The sequence below is a fragment of the Phragmites australis genome, chromosome 24, assembly GCF_958298935.1.
Source record: "Phragmites australis chromosome 24, lpPhrAust1.1, whole genome shotgun sequence".
NCBI lineage: Eukaryota > Viridiplantae > Streptophyta > Magnoliopsida > Poales > Poaceae > Phragmites > Phragmites australis.
Window position 1 is genome coordinate 2,209,838 of NC_084944.1, and position 19,452 is coordinate 2,229,289.

The 19,452-nt window shown below is 46.6% G+C and overlaps 2 protein-coding genes across 2 annotated transcripts; both read right to left on the reverse strand.

Annotated features, from left to right (window-relative positions):
• Positions 1-2,375: 2,375 nt before the first annotated feature.
• LOC133907808 (protein STRICTOSIDINE SYNTHASE-LIKE 5-like) lies at positions 2,376-4,111 on the reverse strand. The gene is made up of 4 exons (XM_062349899.1): positions 3,556-4,111; positions 3,152-3,459; positions 2,909-3,041; positions 2,376-2,764 (listed from the first exon to the last, which is right to left on the reverse strand). Exons 1-4 carry the CDS (start codon positions 3,937-3,939, stop codon positions 2,486-2,488), a joined length of 1,104 nt encoding a protein of 367 aa, XP_062205883.1. The 5' UTR covers positions 3,940-4,111; the 3' UTR covers positions 2,376-2,485.
• Positions 4,112-17,063: 12,952 nt separating this feature from the next.
• LOC133907046 (chitinase 8-like) lies at positions 17,064-18,790 on the reverse strand. The gene is made up of 3 exons (XM_062349042.1): positions 18,406-18,790; positions 18,165-18,273; positions 17,064-17,666 (listed from the first exon to the last, which is right to left on the reverse strand). The coding sequence occupies exons 1-3, from the start codon at positions 18,689-18,691 to the stop codon at positions 17,294-17,296; spliced, it is 768 nt and encodes a 255-aa protein (XP_062205026.1). The 5' UTR covers positions 18,692-18,790; the 3' UTR covers positions 17,064-17,293.
• Positions 18,791-19,452: the final 662 nt, after the last annotated feature.

A 19,452-nucleotide genomic window follows, 5' to 3' on the forward strand; every position in this document is an offset into this window, starting at 1 on the left:
GAGCCCTAATTGGGTCTTGTTTTACAGAAGAAAGCATCAAATCTCAGGAGAACACATATTAAAAAGGTAAGATGATTATTGGATCTAGTACATAGAAATCAACAAACGTTATCACAAATATCTCAAGCTAGCAGCCCCTCAAACATCAGTAATGCAATTTACAGGGTACTGAGCGTGGACACTGGGGTTCAAAATCAGAGTAATTATCACGGTGGCACATGCTAATAGTTTAGCTAGCCTCGTTACGATAGTTTATCCCGATAGCCTTTTATTAAAAAGTAGGCTATTTAGTTTTTTACGAGGTTAGTATCATTTAATTATAAAATATATAAAATTAGAAGTAAAGATAAAAAATAAGTTTGTGGAAGAGAAAATTATTTTATCTCTAAACTTGTATCCAAATTGTATGCATGTAATGTTTCGATTTGTATATATTTTGATCAACTATAAAAAAATCGTGTGCTAAATATAGACAGCTCAAACAAAATCAGAATAGATTTGTCTTGCCTGTATGATGTGTTTTGCCTGCTGTTTACTAATGCGATGACCTTAAGCTATATGATGCTTCTTTGATTTATTATCTTAGTAAGAATTTTGAATGTTTTTATTTTTATTATGAATTTTAGCTATTGATTAATTGTATTTTACATTGACTGTTTATTTAGGTATTTGAAATCGAACTACTAATTTTTCATAATTTTTAATTTCGAATCTAGCTATTTATTAATTATATTTAATATAGATTCTTTGATTTAATTTAGACCGTTAGATTTTCGTAACAATAAGTGATCTATATCCTTTTCTTTTTTTCTGACGTGGTAATTTCGTGATTTGAAAGCGAACATTATAACTTACACTCAAATAATAATACAATAGATATAATACAATCTTAACCAACCGAAACTATCGTGCAGTTCACGTGAAGAGGTTCCCCATGTTCACAGAACAAGCACCTCTGATCTACGGGGGCAAGCCGATGATGTTACAAACAAAGGATTCTTGCAATCTTTCCTCGGTTTCGTGCTCTGTTCCTGTTCGCCATCAGGCTGATGCCCTGATCGACTCAGGTTTCGCAGCTTCATGCACAAGTCCATGGCTTGTCTTCAAGACTTCACCAACCTTCCACTTTCTACTTGTCGGACGTGCAGTGCCCTAAACCTCCGCGTCGTCCGCCTGATCCATCTCGGCCGCCGGCCGGCAGCTGACCTCCTGAACACCGCGGCGGCGCTTCTGGCATACGTGCAGAGACGTGAACATCTTCGTCAGCGCCGCTGCATCGTCCACCTGCTGAACCACATCCGGCCGGCAGCTGATCTCTTGGATAAGGCGGCGGCGCTTCTGGCACCTCCGGCGCATGATCGCGTCGAGATCAACCTCCTCTCTCATCTTCTCCAACGCCGCGCGCACCTCGACGATATCGTCGACCTTGGGGCTCCTGCAGCCGCAAGCCTTCGCCATCGCGATCAGCCTGGCCTCCAACCGGATCGCCGCGTCGAGGCGCATCTTGATCGTTTCCAGAATCCCGAACAAGCCCTTTCTCCGAGACGTTCGGCCGGACGTCCGTGCACGTCCAGTGGTCGTGTTTCCCCCGGCCTCTGTCGTAGATGTAGGCCAGGTGAAGTGTGCCCGGCGAGACGCTGACGCTCGCGCGGGTGAAGCGGTATTGCGGCTTGCTCTTCTGCCTCGGCGACGTGTACTTCTTGTACTCCGGGGTGGCGAGCGCCGCCGTAGACGCTGTTGATCAGGCTGATGCAGCTGTGCGTGGGGCTGGCATTGACGCAGAGCAGCGGCGAGTTCGGGTTGGCGGGGTCGATGACACGGCCGATCTCGGCGTGCCCGTCGCCGGAAGGCGGCGCTGCGGGCCCGAGGATCTCGAGCAGCGCGTTGTAAGTCTGGTCGATGATGACGAACGCCATGTTGTCCACCATCTCCCACGGGCGATGGTCGTCCAGCACCTGCCGGACACGCGGAGCCCGCGGCCTCCCCGGTTGCTTACTGCTATGAAGGATGGCAAAGCTGTTGGAGGAGGAGGCAAACATCGGAGCTACGTGCATGAAAAATAATTGTGGCACGCATGGACTATGGACCTGTTCGTCGTATTTAAGCCCTGTGGGCGGTGGCGTTGGCGTTGGCGTCCGACTTGGATACCCTCTCGACTCGTACGATTCGGCAAGGGACACGGCCACACGGCAAGGAGACGAGGAGGCTTCTGCATCTCAAGAGTTTGATAGGATTTTGGCGAGTGAGGCCCACATGGGAGATTTTTGTGTGGAGTGGATCCACCACATCGAAGAACAAGGGGCTCAACGCAGAGTGTGCGGACAGGAGCGTTAACGCCCGCACCCTCGAAATCTAGTCCTTACCCTGATAACAAATGGCTTTCTCTCTTCTTTTATTTTTTAGGATTTCGTTTGGGGAGAAATTTGCACGCAACAACCCATAAGTACTATCAGAACAAGCAATTCAAACAAGAAGGATCAGCGGATCACTCATGGAATTCCGCTGAAGAATTGGTGAGGTCGATCCTACTGATGTACGCCTCCGTCAGCGACCCGTAGTACAGATACTTGCCGACCTTGAGCCAGCCGGTGGCGAGGGTGAGCCCCGGGTCGGTGTACATGGACACCGGCTCCCCGTCCAGCGTCACGCTCATCGCCCCTGAGTTCTTCAACCCGAGGGGAACTGCCACAAACTTCTCGGCGAGGTACACCAGCTTCCGGACGAACGGGTACTTCGTCAGAATGTCCCACTGAAAAGTCCTCCCCTGCACGCAGCTCGGCACGATCAACAGCTAAACCAACGTTTCACAATGGAAGGAAGACTTGGGAAGTCTAGTATCGACATGTCGAATCTAGGAATAGGTGCGAAACAATTTCGCCATGAGAAGCAGATGAGACGTTTCTGTTACCGCGGACAGTGCAATCCAGTAGCGGCCTTCTCGGTCGTACCGGATGTTGTCGGGAAATCCCGGCAGGTTGTTGACGAACTTCTCGACCGTGCCGCTCTTGTCGCCCCTGATGTGGTACCTCGAGCATCTCCTCCTGCAGTAGCCCGCGAAATGGCAAGGGCAGGTCACATGCTGTGAGAAGCGTAGCAGCGAGGTTTGACGGATTTGCTAGGCGCTGAAAGGGTTGATCACTCGGGAACTCACATCAGTGTCTCGCAGTAGATAAGGGAGCTCTGGTCCGGCGAGACCGCGACGCCGTTGGCGAAGTAGAGGTCGCGCGCGAGCACGGCCGTCTGCCCCGTCGACGGGTCGAAGCTCATGAGCCGCCCGTGAGGCCGCGCCTCGAGGATGTCGGTCATGTGGGTTTGGAGGTTGTACTTGTACGACGCGTCCGTAAAGTAGATAGTGCCGTCGGCGGCGACGTCCACGCCGTCGGTCAGCGCGAACTTGACGCCCTCCGCCGCGTCCGTCAGCAGCTCCACAGCCTTGTCCGGACTCACCTTCAGCAACCCCTGTCAAGGTCATCCTGCTTCAGTTCACGGATGAATACAACAGTATTACACGAGCGCAGTGCTGAAGAACAGTGAACAGTCGAGCGGTTAACTCACGATGTCCGCGTCGGCCACGACGAGGCCGCCGTCCGCGGCGAGCGCGATGCCGAGCGGGCGGCCGCGGGTGTGGACCCAGTCCTCCACGTCCCCGGCGGGCACGCTCACCCTCCTGACCCACCCGTCGGCGCACCCCGTGTACAGCCACCCGCCGGCGGCATCGTACGCGAGGTCCTCCGGGCCAGGGAGCCGGCCCTCGCCCACGCGCTCGCTGCCCCCCAGCGCGCGCGCCTCGTGCCGCGGCGTGGACACGACGGGCCCGTACGTGTACTCCGGCGGCATCGGCGCCGGCGAGAAGTCCCTGGGGCTGTACAGCGCGACGGCGAGCACGACCGGCGCCAGCACCAGCGCCACAGCCTTCAAGAAACCGAGCCCCGGCGCCATGGTGGATCTAGAGCCGCTGCAGATCACACGTCGACTGACAATCCGAGCTCTCAAGCAGTTTGTATCTGTGCTCGACACGGAACTCTCCACGTCTAGCTATGAGCACTTGTTCCTAGCGAGCGAGGTCCACGCGCGCGGCATGTGCTCCTCTCCTTTGTTTTTTTCCTCGAGATCATGCCACGACATGGTGTCATGACTGGCGCCCAAGCAGTGACAGGGACAAAGGCGGGTGCGCCCTGAAATTAGCAAGAAGAGAGCGGGAAATCGTCGCGATAGGCGCGTGTGCGTGTGCGTGTGCGTGTAGGTGTAGTATTCCGATTGATTACTAGTGATGTGGGCCATGTTTAGCAGTGAGATGGAGAGGTGTTAAAAGGAGTTGTAATTGATTCGAACAAGTCAAGTAAGAAAATGGAACTCGTCCTCCTTTCTGTCTCTCTGCGTGTTCTTCTCTGAACCTCATCCTGCTTCTTCTACCTCTCGATCATTCTTCCTCTACCGGCTAGGCATTACACTATCAGAGGTTCCAGGCAACTCTGTGCTTGTTCCCTCGCATTCACTCGGCTTTGAGCGGTAAAATTCCTAGGGTGAAGGTTGTGATTGCCTCAGCAGTCGCTGTAAATCCGCTACCCCGGTTCGCTCGGCTTGGAGGAAGGACACGACGGCGCCACCGAAAAAAAGGAGTCCAGGTCCAACAAGTGGTCGAAGCCATGGACAAGTTCGAGAATAGATTGACCGATTGGCTTCAGCAGCGGCTTGATCGGATTGAAGCAAAGGCGGAGGGTATTGATAAGTTGAAGGAGAGAATCGAGTCGCTGGATCTGAAGGTGATCTTGCAAGTGGATCGCCTTGCTAACCAAGAGGACATCAGCAGGAACGAACTCACTAGCAGAGAGGGTGAAACCGCAGGGAACCAGCTTGTGTGGTCCTCAACGTAATGGGATGGGACCTAAATAAATTGGTGTTTCCTTGGTGTCTTCACCCACTGCAAATGTTATCATGTCAAATTCTCTCAATCTTTTGGTTCTAGTTTCAGAAAAGCACACGACAGACATAACACGCGCAGCCCTTTCACATGTGGGTGTGCTAGGTGACTCTAACGCGTGCAGCATGAGCAAGTGTTGTGTACAACAACACACTATCTTTGTGGGCTTTCATACAGAGCGACATGCGGAAGGGCCTCCAGATCAGACTAGCAGGGCCATGTGAAGATGCTGTGTATGGACCTGGCTATCAAGTCGTCCGTAATCGGAGGCGGCCAGCAAACCGTACGCACATCTCATGCGGACTGCTGTTAGCATTCACGAACGCCAAATCGACCGCGCAGGGCGATTAGTCTGCTTCCCGAGTCCTGGCCAATGTGGAGCCCAATTTTGTCGGCTTTTTTTGCTATGGTTTGGTGCTTTCTCGCTTCCGTTTAATCGTCCGCGTAATTAGCAGGATTCAGTCTACAGTACCAGGCCATTCACTCGAGACAAAGCCGCGTGACTCTTGTGGTGGAACCTGCTTATCCAGGTTTGAGCTCTAGATTTTGCATGGGTCTTTATATTGGCACAGGGACGGTGTTTATATTTTCTCAGGATTAAATCCTCAGAGGTATAATATATCATACGCGGGTATATTTAGTAGTTAAAACGCGTGCTCGTATTACGTGAGGTTATGCCTTTAATTTTATTTAGACGTGTCACTACTGAAGAAAAAACATATCAGTGTCGGTTGAAAAATAGTTTCGCTGTCGGTTTTTCAACTGGCACTCTTTACTCGATATTGATACTACAGTTAACCACCTAGCACAGTTGTTATTTTCAGAGAATGAAAAAAAAAAGAAATTTGCCGACGGCGGCAGCGACATTCGAGCCGGCTCATTCCGCCGCCGCTCACCTGCTGCCATTGCCGCCACCGCAGAGCTCCCCTTTTTCCTCACCGCCCTCCTCTGTGCCTCCCCATCCCCCTTCTTCCCGAGGCCGAGCTCAAACCCACCACATCGAGCTCCACATACACAATGCAGCCAAAAAATCAAAACAAAATCCTGCCCAGGTGCAGATTCGGTGACCCACCACGAATCACGCCGCCCTGGCGCATTCGCAGCTGCCATGGGGCCGAGGAGGTTGTCGCCACGTGGAGGAGCCACCCACGCCCTCGCCGATCTTGCCTGCTCGGCCTCCGCCGGCCACGTTATGCGCCTCGCGGCCGGGCTTGCTCAGCTCCCGCCGCCTCGCGTGCGCTGCAACTGTAACATCCTGAGTTTTAACATGTTAATTAATTGCAAATTTCACTCTAAATTAAAACTTTTTATGATTAATTAGGCTAACTAAGATTAAGAAAATAAGTATATGAATGTATATATATATATATATATATATATATATATTAGTATATATACATTCATATATATTAAGTGTACTAAATTGAATAGTTATTTCAAACTGCACTAGGATCAATTTTAAAATAATCCCTGTATTAAATTGGTTCATATGCATTGGTTTGAGATCTTTCTGGTTCTCTGTGTGGAGATTTGAAATCGTATGTCTCTTAATTTCAAATTTACTCTCAGATTCTATTAACCTCAAATTCAATTCAAATTCAAATCCTTAGATTCAAATCATCTTCAAAATCTCAAGATCCAAGTTCAAATATGTTCAAATGCGTTGATCCTAATCCAAGGTCAAAACTAAATTCAAATACTCCATTTGAATTTATTCCAAACTTCCTCCTTGTTTCTCCTTTTCTTTTCCTTCTTTTCTTCCATTTCTCCCCATACTGGATTTCATCATCCCCCTCTCTTTCTCAGCCCATCCAACCGGCCCGGCCTTCTTCTTCTTTCCTTCTCCTCTCCTTCTTTCCCGCACTGGGCCACCACCGCACCCCTCGGCCCAACTCACCGCACGCTGGTCAGTTCACCCGTGCGGTCCGCGCGAGCGTGGCCGACCATGTGTCGCCCATCCGGTCGCGCCCGTCGCGCCTCTCCTCTTTCTCCTCACTCCTCCACCTCACCGCGTCACCGGCCACCATTTCCCCCTCTCCAGAAAATATCGCCATGCGCCCCGACCGGCCTCCGCTTCTCCCACTCTCTCCTTTCTCTCTCGCTCTCTCTCCGCCCATGCTCGCGTGCCCATGCCGCGCGACCTTCACGCCCTGCCCGCGCATGGACGGTGCAGAGCACCCATGCCACATGAAATGCGGTTGGCGCCACCCCACCGCCTTGCCGTTGCGTTGTCCATCGATGTCAGCCCGACGTCACTTGCTCACCGCCTCAATGCTCCCTCTTCCTTTATAAATAGCGTAGCCTAACCCCATCTCCTTCTCCTTTTCCCTATTTTCACCACTACCGCCGCCATTGCATGCCACCGTAGCTCGTTGTCACCTATCCGCCGTCCACAAGACATCGAGGAGCTCCAGGGCCGCGCCACCGTCCCATTGCCGCTATGTTGGTCGAAAGCCCGACAGGATATCGTCCGAGCCAGAGCCGGGCAAAACCATTGCCGCCCCTTCGACGAGTTGTCGGCTGCCGCCCTACCCGTCGTCGTCTCCGACCGTGGTGAGTACTCCAGACCCCTAGCGCTCCCTCCTAGGTAGCTGCTAGTTGCCCTTTATCTCCTTTTCGTGTAGCCGCACATCACCGTGCTTAAGGCTTTCTACCACTGTGTTGCGGTCACCGTTGGCGTGTGCTTAGTGCTCTTTGTTGTGGCCGGCCATCATGCCATGATGATTAGAGGCCTCGGGCCCCTTGTCTTTGCAAGTTGGCACCTCACAGTGTAGGGAAGGTACTGACCATTTTGCCCGCACTGCTGCCCCCTCTCTGGTCGCCATCCAGTGTTGCTCTCGTCGCCGGCCGCCATCGATAAGCCTTCCGCCACATCCGTCATATCGCGTAGAAGCCCAACATTCGCTCGTCATCGTGAAACCCCAGAGGAATCCCAAATCCAGCGAGCTCTCTGGCGTCATGCCGTCACAAATCACTCGCCACCGCCTGTTTTTCCCCTCCCTCCGCCGCTTTGCCCTAGTCGATGCGCCTGCGTGCACACGCACGCGCTTGGCCAGGCCGTTGCTCGAGCACCGCACGACCTAACTGCCAAAGGCCACACGCCCAATGGGCCAGCCCAGCTCTACACCGCTAAGCCACTTGACCCAAACCCAAGCAGGCTAGTACTGTGCGGCCCAGTACTATGCAGCCTAAAGCCTGGCCTGGGCCATCCAGGCTCGGACTTCTCCCATCTAAACCTAATTCGACCCAATCCAGCATTGTCCATATGGGTCCCACCAAATCATTGTTTATGTGGGCTCAGACTATTGTTCAGTAGGCCCCACCTATGGATCCCACCTATGAATAATGTCATTCGTAATTCCCCGATTTAATTTTAGATTAAATCTTTTAGGAGCCATAACTTCTCAATTCTGGCTCCGATTTCAGTGATTCTTTCGCCAAAATTCATCTAAAATCGAGATATACTCATGTATCACATTGTGATATCCATTAGGACTCATTTGGCTTTCCATTTGATATTATTTGATTCTTCTCAAGTATAGCTTCTTGTTGATTATAGTTGTAATTGCATAAGCACACGATTTCTGTGAGTTCTGTGCGGGAAGTGTCAGGAGCGAGGAGGATCCCGGCTACAACTAAGAATTTGAAGAAAACTTCAGAGAAGGAAAGTCTTATCTCTTTGATCATATTGAGCCTATGTTTTCAACTAATCTACATGATCAACTAAAATTGGACTTATATCGCATGTGCTTTGTAATGCGCTTTTACAAACTGCTTGTAATAATTAATCCTATTAAACACTTGTCATGCCATAAATGTTATCATCAAAATACATATCACCTTAGAATTACTTGTTATTATCTATATTAATAACAGACAACGCATTGATATCTAGAATGCTTAGGATTGAATACGTCTCCTCGGAGGTGTTGCTTTTGTTATCAATGATAACTCATATACCATGAATTCTTGATGGTTATGAATTTTATGATGATTGTGAAATCCTTGATGTCAAATGGGATGTGGAGGGTGATGTGTAAAAATAGGTGAAAACTGTTTTGACGGGGATAGGTGGAGTAGTACTCTGAATAAGGATGCTCTTGAGGGCTTGAGTCACTCTGTGGTGTTCATTGCTAGAAGATACCCGCCTCGGCTGTTTAAGGATCGAGTTATTTTCCTCGGCATGCTTAGCCACCGCTGTGCAACCATACATTCTGAATGGGCAGGACTTGACTTTTCTTTCACCAGACTGAGTTGGGCATCATACTAGGAGGCTGAGAGCAGCGTGCAGTCAAGTGGCCATATGTCCCTTTGTTTGAAGGTTTCTAGAACCGACCTAGGCTTAAAAAGGGGACTGACCTTCAGTACATGAACTCTGGTGTTTGGAGGTAAATCTCATAAAAAAGCCTATTAGAAAAAGTGATTAAAGTGTCTCGGTATGATTCGTTCCTCCGCTTACAACGGTTGGAGACTGAGCATATCGCGTGAGTATAGTGTACAGCCTCTACATAGTGTAAATCTATTCAAATAGCCATGTCTATGGTCATAGACATGCGAAGCATGACCCCATTTGACTAGACTTTTGGTGCATGTGTCTTGATGAGTGAGTGTGTAGATTAGATGTCCGTATGATAAGGTTCTTGGCACAATCCACTGAAAATTGTGTGGTACTAGAGATACATCAGATGTGACAATTGGGACTACGGAGCGAGGTGTAGCCCCTCCTAGGACCAAAAAAACCCTATATAAAGATTGTTATCATTCAGATGAGAAAGCAGCAGCCGCCAACGCCGAAGACGAAGGCAAGGATGAAGAGTAGTCATAGAAGTCGTGTTCGCACCCTAAGCTGCTTGTGGCTTAGGTTTTTGCTTTCTGTTGTGTTTTGTTGACCTTTTGACCAGGTTTGTAATATATAGTATGGGTTGTAACTTTTTGTACTCTGTAACCTTAATACTTACGTACGAAGTTTATCTGTGATACTATAACTATTATACTGTGCGTATCAGCTACTTGATCAAAGGACTGATACGGGTGGCACAAGAGCGCGTGGTCCGTCGCCGCCACAACACTCGCTTGGTCCCGCCCCCTTGCGCGACTCGCCCTTCCCTGGCGCCTTGACTCACTCGCCCTCCCCCTTTCCCTCGTGCTACACTTGGAGAGTTGGAGGTCATAAGAGATGAGAGAAAGAGGGAGCATATGGTAGAGTGAGACCCAGCTGAAGAGAGATAAGGGAGAGAGATCGAGCCAGTGCATACGGGTGTGAAGAAATAAGGGACAAAGCCAGTGCATATGGACCTGAGCCACAAGCTAAAATCATAGCATATTAAAATTTTAGGTCTGTTGATATCAGTGCCAGTTGAGAATTCGAACCGGCACTGATACTTAGTATCAGTGCCGGTTCGTGTTACAAATCGGCACTGATACTCTATTGCAGTGTCGGTTCTTAACGCTTGATCACTGTTCAAGCACAACTTGGTTAAGAATCGGTAGTGATATATTTTTAGTGACGATTTTTGCACAACCAACATTGATGAGATGTTACTAATGGTTTATTCTGTACTAGTGTGTGCTAGGACACATCCACATAGGTGTGTACGTGTATGAGTGCGTATGCTCGTTCGACTTGTCATTAAAAAACTCGAGTCCAAAGCCCATTAGGTCATGTATAACTTGGAGACGTACTCATGGATCCACCACCGTCACCACAAGCCTCTCTTCCGATCCCTTGTCACCATGATCACTTCGGAGTTTGAGCCACCAAGGCAAGGGTCTCCGCGTCCCCGTACACATGTCTTATTGCTACTCCATACCAAGTTGGAGGGTAAACAAGTTACCGGCAAGTCACCAAAATTCCAATGTGCTGGCGCACCTCTCGGTACATGGTTGGATAACTCCTTGATCCACTGATCACTTTATGCACTTTGGTGGCTTGGATGTCTTCTCGAATGTATATAGGGTTCCCTGGACTCCAGCAGCATGCCACACCTTCAAATTACTGAGTGGAGGGGTATTTATAACCTCAAACTCACGGACTAGCCGTTGCTCCAATGACTCAACTTTATTGTGAACACCGGATGATCTGGTGATAACAGTAGTACAAATATTGGATCATTCGATGTGTACATCAGTGGATATTAGTCGTTGAAACTCCACTCAAACTTCTTCTGAACACCAGATTCTCTAGTGTATACTCAAATCCATCACCGAACCTTCCAGTGAGTTATCTTGAGCCATTCGAACATTTGTATCTTCTCTGTGTAAATTGCTCTGGTGCTTTCAGCTGATGTTCATTTCATTCACACCGGACCATCTGGTGAGTTAAACATTCTCTTATTTCCCCTGAAAATGCTCCAGTGCAACTATCTCTGTGATCACCGGACTATCCGGTGACTTTATCCTTCTTCTTCAACAGTTGCATCCTCTCTGGTAGGAATGCTCCGGTGAGATTATTCGGTGTGCACAAGCCAAACACCATACCATTCGGTCAACTAATCATCGCTCTTTAGCACTTGCAACCCTCTCTATAAGAATTGCTCTGGTGTATATCTTCCGTTGGTCACTGGATCATCTGATGGGTTGTTCTATTTTGCCTTCTGAGCAGAAACACTCCTGTGAGTACACGGGTCTTAATACCGGACTATCCGGTGTCTTCTTTCTCCTCTGCTGAGAATACTCTGGTGATTATAGCCATCAGTACACCGGATCATCTCGGACTTCTCCAATTCAACCAACATTTGTCCTGGCTGTGGTGACTTCTTCATGTATTGCATCCATGAGACCTACTAATATATATTTTTGACAAACATGTTAGTCTCATTGACTATATTATCATTAATCACCAAAATAACAATCATAGCCTAGTAGACCAATTTTTGCTACAATCTCTCCTTTTTTGTTGATTGATAATAACACAACCAAAGCAAGTGGAAACGATAAACAATACCAATTGATAAGATCATAAAAGAGCACAAAGTCTTACCACATTGCTTGGATGCATGTTCTTACCACATAGTCCCCTTTTGTTGTGGCTCCTACTTTCTCCAATGTCACTATCTCCCTTGATTAATCTATGTAAGAGCTTCTTTTTTGTCAATCTAGGCGTCTTATATTGTTTCTAGTATCTTCTTCTTCTCTCACTTTGTCAACTTAGCATTTCTAGACATCTTGCTTGTTGCTATGATCTCCCCCACATTGTTCATCTTGCTTTTGTTATCAAAATTCTTCCCTTTTGTCAACAATCTCCCAAAAAGACTATAAGAACATGCTAAACTCAAGGGAAAAACATTAAAGCATATGGGAGAGAGCTTCATAAATCATAATCCAATAAAAATGATACCAATTGAAATGAAAAGAATACGGATCACAATTCATAAAACTCACATAATATAGTCTAAACTCCTCCTATATGTGTGCATACATATGATAAGAAATAAACATATGCACAACTAGACAACATATCAAGATACAAAGTTTAAGCCATATTATGCATGGAGATAGCTTAAATCAATAAAATTATTTGACAATGATACCAATTGAACTGTTTGAGCAATGCATACCTTCCAGGACTTGTAGATTGCTCTATGAAACTACAAAAGATATAACTTGCAAGACACGTTAGTCTTAAAATCATAACCTATAGGATATACCCTCCCTAAATGTGTGCATACAAGTGTTAAATACTTATGAGACATATACACTTGTTATCGATAACAATATGGATTTATCCTATGGATTGGATCATGGCACATAAAAAATATCAATTGTAAAACTAGTGTCATGTAAAGGAGCATGGATATCATTAAGTGCATTGAATTTCTTAAGCTCTTTGATTGTTTCTTAAGGGCTCTTTGTTGCTCATTGATTAAATAAAGGAGTTCATCGTAGGAGAGTGAATCCTCATCAGATTTATCATCACTTACATCGCTATATATATCTTTGGCCATAAGACACTTGTGAGATGACTTGCGTATCGACTTACGTCATGATGGTGAAGCTTTTATCACTTGAGCTTGACTCTTCATCGTCGCTCACCCATCTTTCTAAGATTGCAAACACCTAGACTCTTTCCCTTGTATCCTTCTTGTTCTTGGTTTTATTCGCCTTCTTGATATGATCAATTGTGTTGACCAAATCTTCAATGAAGATAGGATGATCAATCTTGGTACAAATCCTCTTCATATTCTTCTTTATCTTTGAGAAGAGTTTGACCATCTTGGGATCAATTTCATCATCACTTGATCACCATCATCTTCGCTTGAGTTTGACTCTTACTTTTGTCTCATCATCTTCGCCTTCATATGTGAGCATTAAGCTTGCTTACTTATGAGGGCAAGATTCTTAGCGTTGGATGAGGTAGGAGCTTTCACCTCTATATTTATTATTATCTCATGGATGGTAATCTTGTTGAGCACTTGACTTGGAGTTATTTTCTTGATATCATTGTTATTATAGATGATGGAGACTATCAACTTGTAGTTTGAAAGAAGAGCTTCAAGTATTTTTCTCACAACTTGATCATCTTCAATTGGCGTTAAACTTAACTCATTAATCTCATTGACAATAATATTCAAACGTAAGTACATCTTATTAGCACTTTAATAGGGTAATTTCTTGATACCATTGAGCTTAGTCACAACCACATGCTATTTCTCATTGTGCACATAATTTGTACATTCATATATTTTAATAAGACTAGTTCAAATATCATGTGCATTAGTGAGAGAATAAACACAATTAAATGCATTAACATTTAAAGATAATAAAAAGATACTCTTCGTCAATGCATCTAATTGTCTCTCTTTGTTGGTGATACGAGGTCTCATCTCTTCTTCGGTGACTCTCCAAACATCTAGACCCTTGGCTTACAAATAACAAGATATTAGAATTTTTCAACGAGAAAAATTTATGCTATCAAGAAGTGAAGCACTATAGGTATCTATCCCAACCCCGGACGTTACAACCCACTAGGCGGTGAAGTCTAACCGATCAAAATGAGATGAGGTCTAAAATGCTACTTGAATGACGTGCCATTATGAAAGGTGTGAGTCCCGTGTCTGATACCAATTGCGAGGATCGACGACGTCCTAAGAGAGGGGTGAATTAGGACACTTAGAAATTATTTGGCTCCAAAAACTTTATAAGATAAACATATCTCAATTTCTATCTAAATGTCCTCTAGGTTTATATATTGTGTCTACTCTACCGATCAAAGCGCGTGTAACCTATCTAAGAAGATAAATTATAAGTAAGTAAAGCAAAAATGTAAATAAGGTAGAGTAGCAAACTCATCATAGGAATTTTTCTCGTGGTACTGATGGCATAAATGCCACTCTAGTCCATGTTAGAACTCCACCAAGGATATACTCCCGATCGGCACCCAGTCACACCTATTGAGCCACCAAGTCACAAAGATAAGGTCTCAACCCTAATGAGTTGTCAAGTCACTAAGTCAAGACCTCACCACAAGCCTCTCTTCTGGTCCCTTGTCGTCGCGATCACTTCGGAGCTTGAGCCACCAAGGCAATGGTCTCCGCGTCCCCGTACACGTGTCTTGCCGTAGCTTCACACCAAGTCCAAAGGTCAATAAGTTGTTGGCGAGTCACCAAGACTTCAAGGTGTCGTCATACCTCTCAGTACACGATTGGATCACTCTTTTATCCACTCTCTAAGCAGCAATCATGTAGCTACACTCTCTTTAGGCCTATAAGCATTAATCACTCACTAATCTTGTGATTAATCACCTTGGATGTTCACTTTAAGCACTTTGATAGTTTGAATGTCTTCTCAAATGTATATGGAGTTCATTGGACTCCAGCAACATGCTACACCTTCAAATGACTAAATTGAGGGATATTTATAGCCTCAAACTTGCGAACTAGTCGTTACTCTAACAGCTCAATTTTACTGTGAACACCGGATGATCCGGTGATAACAGTAGTATAAGCACCAGATCATCTGGTGTGTACATCAATGGATACTAGCCATTGAAACTCCACTCAAACTTCTTCTGAACACCAAATTCTTTGGTGTATCTTGAGTCATTCGAGCCTTTGTATCTTCTCTGTGTAAATTGCTCCAGTGCATTTATTTGGTGTTCATTCGATTCACACTGGACTATCCGGTGAGTTAAAAGTTCTCTTCTTTTCACTAAAAATACTCCGATGCAACTATCTCTATGATCAACGGACTATCCGGTGACTTTATCCTTCTTCTTCAACAGTTGTATCCTCTCTGGTAGGAATGCTCCGGTGAGATCATTCGGTGTGCACAAGCCAAACACTGTACAATCCGGTCAACTAATCATTGCTCTTCAACAATTGCAACCCTCTCTACAAAAATTGCTCTGGTGTATATCTTCCGCTGATCACCGAACTATCCGATGGGTTGTTCCATTTTGCCTTCTGAGCATAAACACTCTGGTGAGTACACGGTTCTTAACACCGGACTATCATGTGTGTTCTTTCTTCTCTACTGAGAATACTCTGGTAATTATAGCATTCAGTACACCAGAACATCCGGTGAGAACAAATATCCTCGGACTTCTCTAATTTGATCAAATTTTGTCCTGACTATGGTGCTTATTCATATATTACATCTATGAGACCTACTAACATATATTCTTGACAAACATGCTATTTTATTGATTATGTTGTTATTAATTATCAAAATTATAATTATGATCAAATAGTATCATTTTCGCTACACCAAGTCGGATTTAATTTCTTAGATTTCGTGCGTTCTCGCTCCATCTAACGCCGGGAGCTATCCCAAGCTCCTCTTCCTCTCATTTTTTTTTTATAAAGAGGAAGAATAACAGAAAAAGAGGACGATTGAAAAGAGAGCACCTCTACACTGTATCCGCCGCTGCTCAGCGCGTGCATACCACGTACTTTCCCATCAGATTCCCAAGCGTACCCAACGATTTCTGGAACAAGTACGTACCAGAGAACGCCTGCGCGCGACCATATATTATATGTTTCTTGGAGCGTCTACTTGTTAGTCAACTAAATGTATTTCGGAGATCTCTTTCATTTTTTCTGAAAAATAGCAAGATATTTTTAGCGGATGGGGGCGAGATATCGATGGAGCGTACGACATTGCATGCGGTGTCCTGCACACAACCACAAGAATCCACTGAAATCTGATAATAGGATAAAATAAGAGCTCCTTCTACGCAGAAAGCCAGAAATCCTTTTTCGCGTGTTGCTCTGCTCATGCCTTCTTCCTGACAAGCTCATTTTCTATTTTTAATTTTTTTAAAAAAAACTTTTTCCAAATAACTTTTTAAGCAAATTTTTTCTCAAAATTTTTTTCGTTAATTTATTCGGAAAACTTATTCACAAAACATATCTTGATAACTTACCTCAAAAACTTTTAAAAAAAACTTTCTAAAAGAAGAAAATTGCCAAGAAATTTTTTTCTAAAAATAAAAGGCTGTGAGTTACTGTACTGCGCCAAATAGCACGGTCCGCATCGGCATGCGCTCGAAGACTTTCAGGGCATGGCAGGAATTTTCGGTGATCGCGCGCTCGTTGCGTAGACCAGTGGACCAGAGGCGGCTACATGTCTAAATCTCTCTGGCGGTATATATGATACTCGATGGTGCAGCGTGGCATGTTGGTCAGTCTTGCCCAGCGCATGCATGGATCGGGAGAAAGCTTCCCCGGTGGCCGGCGCGTGGTCAACGACAATACTCGTTCGGTATCATGCTAATCCGGTCGCCGACCACGTGGCACCGACATGCTCAGATTATTTTGCTGGTTCAAGCTTATCTCTGATCCAATTGTAAATTAAATGGACACTTGACTAAGGATGACTTTGTTGGTTAGTCTTACGGTGAAACCTGTCAATCTAGGTTCGAGACAAAAGGCTCTTGTTGTTCTGATATAAAGAACAGGTTTCGTTAAAAAATTGACATTTGACTCACCGAAATGGTTGACTCGGAAAAAGGAAAAGATTTCAGTCCACTTGCCCGTATATGTGTGTATAGATATGTGTATATACATATATATATTAAAGGAGTTTCACCATTATATAACGAACAACGAGAAAGAGGAATAAAAAAGAGATCATCCTATATGTCTCCATCGCAAGAGACAGAGAGAAAAATGTACTAATCTCATATGTCTCAAAGTCACAATCATAATTGGACGAAGATCATCTGACCATATTATTCCACCTTATAGGTTACATCGAACCATTCAGTTCTCTCCATCACACCAACATTGCACAAGCATACATAACCAGAGCATGCAGCGCACCTCTAGCTGCTTATCCATGGACGGCACGTGCCAGTTATTCGCAATTCGCAAAGGTATACACAGACACACTACATAAACTGCTGGCACGTCGTTTGGGCTGGTCGGCCGGCGTTTAGCCGAACTTCTTCTGGTTGTAGCAGTCGAGGTTGCTCCCGTACCCGACGCCGAGCATGTCGCAGTACCTCTTGTAGTAGCCGACGCGGTCGGCGCCGGAGAAGTTGGGCCCCATGCCGCACTCCACCCCGCCGTTGATGATGTTGGTGATCACGCCGTACCCGGGCGGCGCGCGCCCCGCGGCGCGGTCGGCCGCCGTGGGCGCCCACCGGCCCGTGGCCACGTCGTGGCACGACGGCTTGGACGCCTGCGCTGTCATCCAGAACCAGATGGCCGTCTTGAAGGACACCACAGGGTCGGTCGCCACCAGGTTCGGGTTGCTCACCAGGTCCACGCCCAGCGCCTTCCCGGCTGCCTCGTAGTTGTACCGGCTGAAAACGTCGGCCACGATCGACCCGGTACGAGTCAAATACGATACTGTCGTTGTTTGCTGGAATAAGTAATGCATATTTTCTATGTTCAAGAATATAATATGTATTTTATTTTGATTTCATCTTTAAAATTAGACTTTGATCTTTACGTTCTCACAAAATATATAGTTTATAGCTATAAAACTAATATAATATCAAAGTATTGAAATATAAATCTAAACATACTTATAATTTAACTAATTATTGATTAAAATATATAAAATTTGATTTTTTAATAAAATAATGTTGTATTCTTGAATGGAGGAAGTACTTTTCAAGATGATACTATTTAATTATAACTACCGAGATCGTCAATATTGTCAGGATTTCAGCTACGACGTTGATTTTTTTTTTTTCATTTTCGAGGACTCCGCTATGACAGTGATTTATCTATGGATTTGCGTGTGAATGAAAGCAAGTACGAGCTAACTTTGGAGAAAGTGTTGTTGTGCTTATTACTGGGTCAACTGAATGGGTCCTCGTCCGTAGAAGGGTGGATCGGTCTTGTCCCGCTCTTCCTTGAAGCAGTAGCCCCACTGGAACTGGTCGGCGGCGCCTCTCGTTCCCCCTTCACGAACGGGAAGACAGCAGCATTAGACCCAATAATCATGCACATACGTCCCAAAATTAACGTGCTGAAAGAAACTTCCTGCCGCATCGACACGCATGTGCACCAATCGCGAGCTAGGATGTTGCTGACCGGTGGTTTCGTGAGAGGTCTCCCCGAAGAAGGCGGCGAGCTCGCGCTTCCTGGTGGCCAGGTCCCCCGTGGTGCCGAACGCCGGGAAGGCCCTGGCGGCGGCGAGGAAGGCGTCGTACGTGTAGAACCCTCTGGCGGGGCACAACGCGTTGTTGCGCTGCGGCAGCATGCCGTCGAACACCGACCGCGTGATGATCGACCCGACGCCCTGCTGCGCCGCCGCGCCGCGCGACGACGCGGCGAGCAACGCCGCCAAAGCGCACGCCACAACCGCGAGCCTGGCCATCTTTCAGCTCCCTTTGTAGTTTGTTTGTAGTGCAAGCTGATAGCGGTGTATATATAGCCGTGCTCTGGCACGCTAACCTTGCCGTGCTTCTTCCGCGGGATCGTGCAAGAGTGGACTTGGCTGCGCCTCCGCGCGAATCCAAGGACGTGTCTCGCGACAACTGGCCTGATGGCGCATGCATCGACCCGGCGCGGTGTCGTGTCGTGCATACGGAGAAGCTTTTTCTCGTCGGCCATGGCGAGTACGTTCGCGAGCGCAAAGACTTCCACAGGGTGGGCCGATGGCACTTCCTGGAGTCGACGTCGATCGACGGTTTCGAGTGTCCTCGATAGACGGCTGCCGTCCATCTGGATAGCGGTAGCATCTGTGGTAACTCACGCGATGCAATCGTCCTCGATCGCACGTCGTTGGTCAGACTTGGGCAGCGAATGGATCAGATAAGCCTCTGCTGCATGCGGTCATCTCTGGTTGGTGAGAGTGTCCTCGTCCTTAACCGCAAGCATGGCCATCGAAGCTTCGTCATTTCACGAATTCCCGCTAGTTGGAAAAGGAGTCGAAGGCCAACCCAGCTCACACCTACACGTATGGGGGTGACGAGGGGATGCATGGAATGTGGTTGGTGTGGACTGTGAAGTGGCTTGCCAACCCAATTCTGAACAGAAGTCTTGTGTTGGTTTCTGAACCAGCAGCTTTGTGCTGCCGATGCATACCACAATTTGTGTTCTTCAGTCCTCCTATACCTTCCCTTTGGAGACCAATAG